The sequence below is a fragment of the Quercus suber genome, unplaced genomic scaffold (assembly GCF_002906115.3).
Source record: "Quercus suber isolate HL8 unplaced genomic scaffold, Cork oak 2.0 scaffold_76, whole genome shotgun sequence".
Classification (NCBI taxonomy): domain Eukaryota; kingdom Viridiplantae; phylum Streptophyta; class Magnoliopsida; order Fagales; family Fagaceae; genus Quercus; species Quercus suber.
Window position 1 is genome coordinate 1,246,186 of NW_027069541.1, and position 7,662 is coordinate 1,253,847.

Here is a 7,662-nt window from a genome sequence, read left to right on the forward strand (position 1 = left end):
ACAGATGCCTTTAAGGCATTTATTAATAAACTATTTTAGGAAAGTTTCAATACTACTTTTATAGGAAATATAAAAAGTGTCAAAAAAAAAAATTCAATTGCTTATATAACTTTGGGTTTTGTTAATAGATATCCTTAAGACATTTGTAAATGGACAATTTTAAAAAAAATTTAATACTACTTTTATGGAAAATATAAAAAAGTGTTAAAAAAATTAATTGCCTATATAATTTTGGGTTTTGTTAATAGGTGTCTTTAGGGCATTTGTTAATGGATAATTTTAGAAAAATTTTGATGAGAAACATTAAAAGCCGTAAAAAAAACAGTAATTTATTTCTTTTTTTATAAAATTTTTTTAAAAATATTTCTTAAATCAATGCCATTAAGTTATCCATTAAATTTTCCTTATAACTTTTAGTTGAAATCAAATCAGACCCATCCATAATCAGTTTAGTTCATTTATAACCCCTAAAAAACAGTGAAGGCAGTAGTATCGGTTTTAAAGTTAAACGACGCCGTGGCAGAGCATTTTAAAACCCTGGTTCTGGTATTTGAAGTCCGAACTCAACGCCACGAAAAGCTTAAACCCTTCAAAACCAATCAAACACACAGAGAGAGAGAGACTCAGTCACACTCACTCAGCCATGGCTACCCAACAAGAAGAAGAAGAAGCCAAACTCGAACGGTTTCTCCAGTGGTTACAGGTTTCCATTTTCCTTTATTCTCGTCTTCTTCCTCCCAAAAAAAAAAAAAAAACCATAATTTGCTAATAAATTGGGAATTGAATTGAATTTCAGGTGAACGGAGTTGAACTACGTGGTTGCAAGATTAAGCACTGTGATTCCAAAGGCTTTGGTATTTTCTCGGCCGCCAATCAAGCTTTTGATGGTAATTCACACTACTGTCCCATTAACTTTCTGCTGCTTAGTTTGTAATTGTAATGTAATACTGATAAATTTCTGGTTGGCCTGAAAGCTTAAGCTCACTTTAACGATAATTATGACAAATATACAGTCACACAGGCATTTTTTATATTGTTACTCTACTCTCTTTGCTGAGGAAATGTAGGAAAAGGAATTGATTATGGAACAGAAAGTGGGTTTTTTCAATGTGACAATGTTGATTTAATAGGACCCAGATGGTGAAAACTGGATTTTGAGGTGCAAAATTTGGTGGGGTATCTTGGTTTGCTTCCTGGAGTAAACATTTTGCTTGAATTGCTCGTAGAAGCAAGGAAATTGGTTGTTGGATAATTATTATAATGAATCATTGCCAATTTTTTTTCTCATTTGAAGAGTGACAAAATTATTTGAGTTGTTTTTGATTAGGAAAAAAAAATCTTTGACTCCTATGTGCAAGAGTATTGTGTATGTGATGAGAAGTTTTATCAAAATATTGAATGATTATGTTGGTCAAATAGTTTATACTCCAGGGTAAGCATTTACTAGTGGAACTGTTTCTTTCAACTCTTTTCTGTAGCCATCCACAGAAGGAGATTTTGAATAAAAAAAATTGATTTTGAAAATAATTTCAGGTGTTCTATTAGTTGTTCCACTTGATTTAGCAATAACTCCTATGAGAGTGTTGCAAGATTCTCTTCTTGGACCAGAATGCAGAGCAATGTTTGAAGAAGGAGAAGTAGATGACAGGTTCCTGATGAATTTGTTTCTAACTTTGGAGCGCCTCCGTAAAAATTCTTCATGGAAGCCGTATGTATAAAGTGCACATTTTTTTTGAATCCTCAATTGTTTTTTTTCCCCCCCTTTTTAGTGATTGAATTCATTTGGGGTGGGTGATTGTATCAGGTACCTTGATATGCTTCCAACCAGTTTTGGAAATCCACTTTGGTTTACTGATGATGAGCTATTGGAGCTAAAGGGAACCACGTTGTATCGGGCCACCGAATTGCAGGTAAAATGATTTTTGGGTACATCTCCATGTCCCATGGATGCCAATTAGGTGTTGTTAAAATTGCACTTAAGTGCTCTAAAAGAGAAAACCGAAAAGCACCAGCTGAAGTTCTTTTAAGCATTTTTCACCTAGTGAAGTGAATTTAAAAAAAGTGCGCCTAAAGCGTGCTTTTGAAACAAGCTAAAAATTTGGGTGTGTGTGTGTAAATATAAATGGATAAACCATTAGATCTTAACTCTATTTATATGGGCCCTTGATCTGTTATACAAATACCAATCTTACAATGTGATATGCTACCCAAAATTCAACCCCTCATAATAAATTCTAGAAGAGGAGGAAAATGTCATACCCATAGCACAAGGCTCCTTCTTTTGTGGAGTATGGGAGATGTGGTTAATAGGCAATCTTACCTCTAATTTTTGGAGGGGCTGATTTTTGCACTCAAGTCTGCGACACATCGTTTGGGTAGCAGGCACTGGCAAGGTCTGATCGCTAGTATTTATATTCAAAGGGACTACACAATCCACATAGCACCAGCACCAGGATTTTATATTCAGTAGTAGTTGAACACATGATTTCCTTTAGTTATGCTAGTCTTAAACTCATTATCAAATAGCAGTTATACGACATTATATAAATGCTATGCTTAAATTTTATATGATTAGTAGATCACTTGCATGCCACTCATTAGTAGTTGAACATATGATTAACTTTAGTTATGCTAGCCGTACTGTCATTATTCAATATTTTTATAGCAAATTGTATAAAATGCTATGTTTAAAATTTTAAAAGATTAGTTAATCACTTGACTGACATATTGTCCATTCTTATTTTCTTTTTTCAAATTCACCACATTATTTTGAAAAAAATGCATGCTTTACTTCAATTAGGCATGCACTTGCAATTCCCACTTAGCATTTCTAACATTATACCAAATGGCTAGATCTTTTTCTTTTTATTTTGGATGTTGGTGGAATCCGTTAATCCAAAATGATCTCATCTAAGAAAATGGATGTTATTTCTATGCAAGTATCACTATTAAAAATTGCTCTAAGCTTTAGCTTAAAAGCTACTTCCTCCGCTTGTAAGAGTAAGGTGGAGGGTGAGGTTGTGGGTTCAAGACACACTGTATGTGCGTGTAATTTATCGATAAAGAAAAAAAATACTATCAAAGACCTTGATCATTAGTAACTTTATGGCCCCTTTTAACATGATAGATTTGTACAGATAATCATGTTTAAAACACAGTGATACATTTCTCTTGCATGTTATTCTGACATGTCCATGGTGGTGCCTATACATTCAGTTTACTTCTGATTTGACATGTACAATCTATGGAACTGAAACTTTCACTTGTAAAGGCAACTCTCTCATCATAAAAGTTAAATATAGTTTGTTGATATTCACAAGGGAATGTCAATCTATATGCTTTCTCTTGTATCTTATTCCACCTTTTATGTTAACAAGTAGTAAATCTTACCAAAAACTGTTCTGTGTATCCTAAACAACCATTCTGTATTTGTCTGGCTTGATATGATTTCTTGGCGTCACCTATCAACATCTTATTTTTGATGAAGTAGGCTTTCTGAATTTCCCCATACAGCATATGTGACCAAATATAGGTTTAAGTGCAGAAGAAAAAGTTGCAGATTTTATATGATGACAAAGTGAAGCCATTAGTGAAGAAACTTTTAACACTTGATGGGGATTCAGAAAGGTTTGTGGTCATTTATATTATTGGAAGTACATTAATAGGTTTAATCCAGTCCTTGGGCATTAGTGGTTTATCATACCAACTTATATACGTTTAATCTAGATTTTCTGCACAGTGAATTATTTGATTTATATATCATTAATATAACTCACTAGGTGCATATGTAACAACTAGTTAAAAAATCATTAACATAACCTATGCCATGAATTAATTTTTTGTAACAACTAACCATTCATTCTTGATTGGTCAATATACCTAGACAGCAGGTGTATGTTTCCCATGTACTTCATTTGCATCCATTCTTTTTGCACTTTTAATGAATTTTATTACTTACTAAGAATAACCCTAAACAACAGGTCTTTTTGAGCTTGTTAATTTAATTTAATATTATAAGTATACTTTTATTCAAATAAATTAAGAAGAGATAAATTGAAAGTTACACTGTCAAATTTAGAGTATCTAGGAATCTATAATATGACAAGACCTATTTCCCAAAGCATTCATCTAGTCATACAATATATTTTGCCTAATGAATTGGTTTGGATGATTAATGCCATCTAAGTTTGACTGTTTTGATGACCCCAAATTGTCCAAAAGACATGGGTACTTCATTCCAAGCTTTAGAATGTCTATTATGATGAAATCTCCCTTCCTAACAGCTTAGCGTTTAAGCCATTGTCTTTGGCATAACCCTAGCAACTTCAAATAGGGTAAAGACGAATGCTCAAATATCCTGTGCCTCCATACAATGAAGCAAAAGATGATTAACTGACTCCCCGCTACTCTTGCACATGTTACACCAATCAATGATCTTAAGTTGCATTTTTGAAGATTGTGAATAGAAGAAAAGAATTCATGTGGCCGACCCAATCTAATCTGTTGAGGATCTATAGCTGACCCCAAATTTCGAAACTAAGTCTTTGTTGTTGACTAGAGAAAATCAACAAGCAATGTGTTTGTACTACAACATTTCCTCTAGACATGGTCTAATTAGGAATCACGGTGTACTTGGCAAGCCTTATTTAGTCATCTTCATTGAGTATTTGACTTTGCTGATGTGCTTGTTGATGTTCATCATCCAACAAGTTGGTTTCTAGATTAGGTGGCGGATATGCCCATTCTAGCTCAAATTGGAGGCCAACCAAGAACGTTTGTGCTTCAAAAATCAAAATAATTAGATTGTATGTATGTCAAGCAAGTTGCACTCAAATATTACAGTTACATTGCAATTAAATCATTTCAACCGTGCTAACAAAAAACAAAGGAAAGAAAGAAAAAAAAAAAAAAAAAAAACTCGCTAGTTTCTGCTGTTTCATGCTGAGGGACTTGAAGAGAAGTTATGAAATGTATTTATATGCACTGCCCCTTTTGAATATCAATGTTAATATTGATCCACTGATATGGTTCTGCCTGTAAGCTTTAGAAATGTAGGCTTGCATGTTGTTTTTATAGCCACTTTCAGTTCATGATCTTTTATGTTTAGGTAAATTTGGTTACTACTTACTTGGGTGTTTAGCAGCTTTTTCTTTATTTCTTATCACTTTGGAATAATGAGCTATCTAAGACGACACATTTAATGAGTTCAGAATAATGAAGCACGCGTGCACACACACACACATATTAAATATTTCATTTATTTCTAATACTTAAACTTATACTATTCTTGTTGCTTCATTTTCCAGCGAGGTGTGCTTTGAAGATTTCCTTTGGTATGTATCTTCTTATTGAATAGTTCTTATGATCTTTTGTAATCTAGTGAATCCTCTCCTTAATTATTTCTGTTTATAGTGACTTATAAAAAAAAAAAAGTCTGTTTATAGTGTTTTAAAATTTAAATTTTTTAACATTGCACAATCATCATGGTGCTAGGGCAAATTCTGTATTTTGGACTCGTGCCTTGAACATTCCTTTGCCACATTCCTATGTATTTCCACAAACTCAAGAAGAAGACAGTAACTTTTCAACTACCAAAGATTCTGAGCTTTGCACTAATTATATTTCCAGTGGAGAGGATGAAAAAGGTAAGGTTATCTTTTCCTCTAATCATTGTCCATGAATCCTATCTTCTGACTCATTTGTAATGAATTTAACAATGTGCTGGGTGGCAGATCTATTCTTTCTTGAATGTAACACGATCTTTTGAACTAATACCAGGACCTTCTCATATCAGGATGTAGGGTCCAGACTGTAGATAGCCAAGTCGACGGAGTGACATCCACAGCAATACAAGGAGAAACCATCTGGGTGGAGGGTCTTGTCCCTGGCATTGACTTTTGCAACCATGGTATGCCATTCGTCCACAATTCTAAAATTATCTAGTTTTTTGTTGGTTCTTTTCTTTTCAATCCCTTTTCTTTTGGCAGTGGTGTTTTTCCTATATTGGTGATTTCCTTCATTTTGCTTTATAATTTTATAAATTCTTACAACCTTAATCTAAGGGTATGTTATTATCTTTTTTTTGATAAGTTGTTATTGTCTAATTTATAATTTCTACCCTGCTGGCTTGTTACTTCTTTCTGTATGGAGCTAACTTTAAGCCTTAATTTATGGATCCACAGTGAAGCTTTATACCTAGATGGGTGTTAGAACTTAGAAATCACTTCTTGCTTGGACATTCAATTAAGGCATAATCTGTTCAAAAATCGCAAACTTTTGGACAAATAGTTGCATTCTGAAACAATAAGAATAGTTCTTACTATCCAAAAAATAGAAGGAAAAAAAAAAAAAAAAATTCTCTCTTACAGTTTTTTGCTTGTTTTACTTTTATAAATTGGGTTTGGGTTGTAAAATTAATATATGTATCTGTTACTTACTGGCTGAAAATATGGCCACCCAGATTTGAAGGCAGCAGCAACTTGGGAAGTTGACAGAACAGGATCAATAACTGGAGTTCCTTTCTCTATGTACCTTCTATCTGGTAGTCCTCCTCCTGATTTTGTAGTAGGTTTTATCATTATATGGGTGTTAAGTTTAGATATTGAGCTCCGATGATAGTTTCCTGCAGCTAAAACAGTTGCTAATGATCTCTTAATTAGTTGTTTCCCTTCATCAGCTTATATTTAAGTAGCTGGGAATGTGACTAATCCTATGTTCTTTGTCCCAACTGGACAGCTGAACAAAGTCTCTTTGAAACCGAGAGAGAGATTTCCATTAGCTATGGTAACAAAGGAAATGAGGTATGTTGTATTTTCTTTTGGAGGAAATCTTATTACTGAAGAGTGAGAGAAGGGAAGGGAAGAGATTTTTTTTTTTTTTTTTTCTTTGATAAGTTTGTCAACTATAAGTATTACACTCCTATATTTCAATATATGAGGGAAACTATTGTTGTCACATTCGAAGCATTACTAAGACTTTACTCCAGATGTAACTGTATTCCTGAATACTTAATTTTTGATAGGGTGCGAAATTGGGGCACCTAACATTTGTTTTACGTACAAGCCTCCTACAGCTCATCATTGTCAAGTTTGTAGAAGGTGTGTTTTGAGGATGCATGATAGGTAGGATATTATTATTAACTAGGAACATGATTAAATCTATTATTTTAAGTTTTTAATTTTGTTGCCAAAACTATGTCCAAGATCGTCACGGTTTGTGGATAATGGTTTATAATCATTCAAAATAATCCTAGACAAGCTTGGGCTATAATGATCATATGATGACTAAAGCAAAGTCGGACCAATTTTGTTTAGGCCTATTTTGCAAACAAATCTCTCAAACTACTACTACAACACCAAAAAGAAAAAGAAAAAAAGAAGAAGAGGAAAATAAGATTATATTTCGTTGATGTTATAGTTAGTAGCATTCCTATGCATCACAAATAAATTTATAAAGGATTTATAAATTTTTTGCTTTTGCAAGTTTAGAATGGAGCATATGGATTAGGAATAAATCTTATAGCTTTAAAAAAAATAATAAAAAATAAAATAAAATCTTATAGCTATCATCAATCTAAAGGAAGATGATATAAGATGAAAACAAAAAAATAAATAAGTTCTTGAACATTTTTTTTGAATTTTTCAATGAATCGCACGAGTTAGC

The 7,662-nt window shown here is 32.9% G+C and overlaps 1 protein-coding gene across 1 annotated transcript; it reads left to right on the forward strand.

Annotated features, from left to right (window-relative positions):
* The first annotated feature begins 524 nt into the window (after window positions 1-524).
* On the forward strand, window positions 525-6,839 carry LOC112020643 (fructose-bisphosphate aldolase-lysine N-methyltransferase, chloroplastic). Its single transcript, XM_024053192.2, has 10 exons — window positions 525-703; window positions 797-887; window positions 1,534-1,708; window positions 1,805-1,910; window positions 3,545-3,627; window positions 5,307-5,333; window positions 5,494-5,645; window positions 5,795-5,908; window positions 6,461-6,541; window positions 6,736-6,839. Exons 1-10 carry the CDS (start codon window positions 644-646, stop codon window positions 6,837-6,839), a joined length of 993 nt encoding a protein of 330 aa, XP_023908960.2. The 5' UTR covers window positions 525-643.
* The last annotated feature ends 823 nt before the right edge of the window (window positions 6,840-7,662 follow it).

Excerpts from the sequence above, each read along its gene's own strand:
- LOC112020643 (XM_024053192.2), top strand. The coding sequence starts at position 644 with ATGGCTACCCAACAAGAAGAAGAAGAAGCCAAACTCGAACGGTTTCTC. Across the intron at positions 704-796 it reads GGTTTCTCCAGTGGTTACAG|GTGAACGGAGTTGAACTACG; the intron begins GTTTCCATTTTC and ends ATTGAATTTCAG. Across the intron at positions 888-1,533 it reads CGCCAATCAAGCTTTTGATG|GTGTTCTATTAGTTGTTCCA; the intron begins GTAATTCACACT and ends AAATAATTTCAG.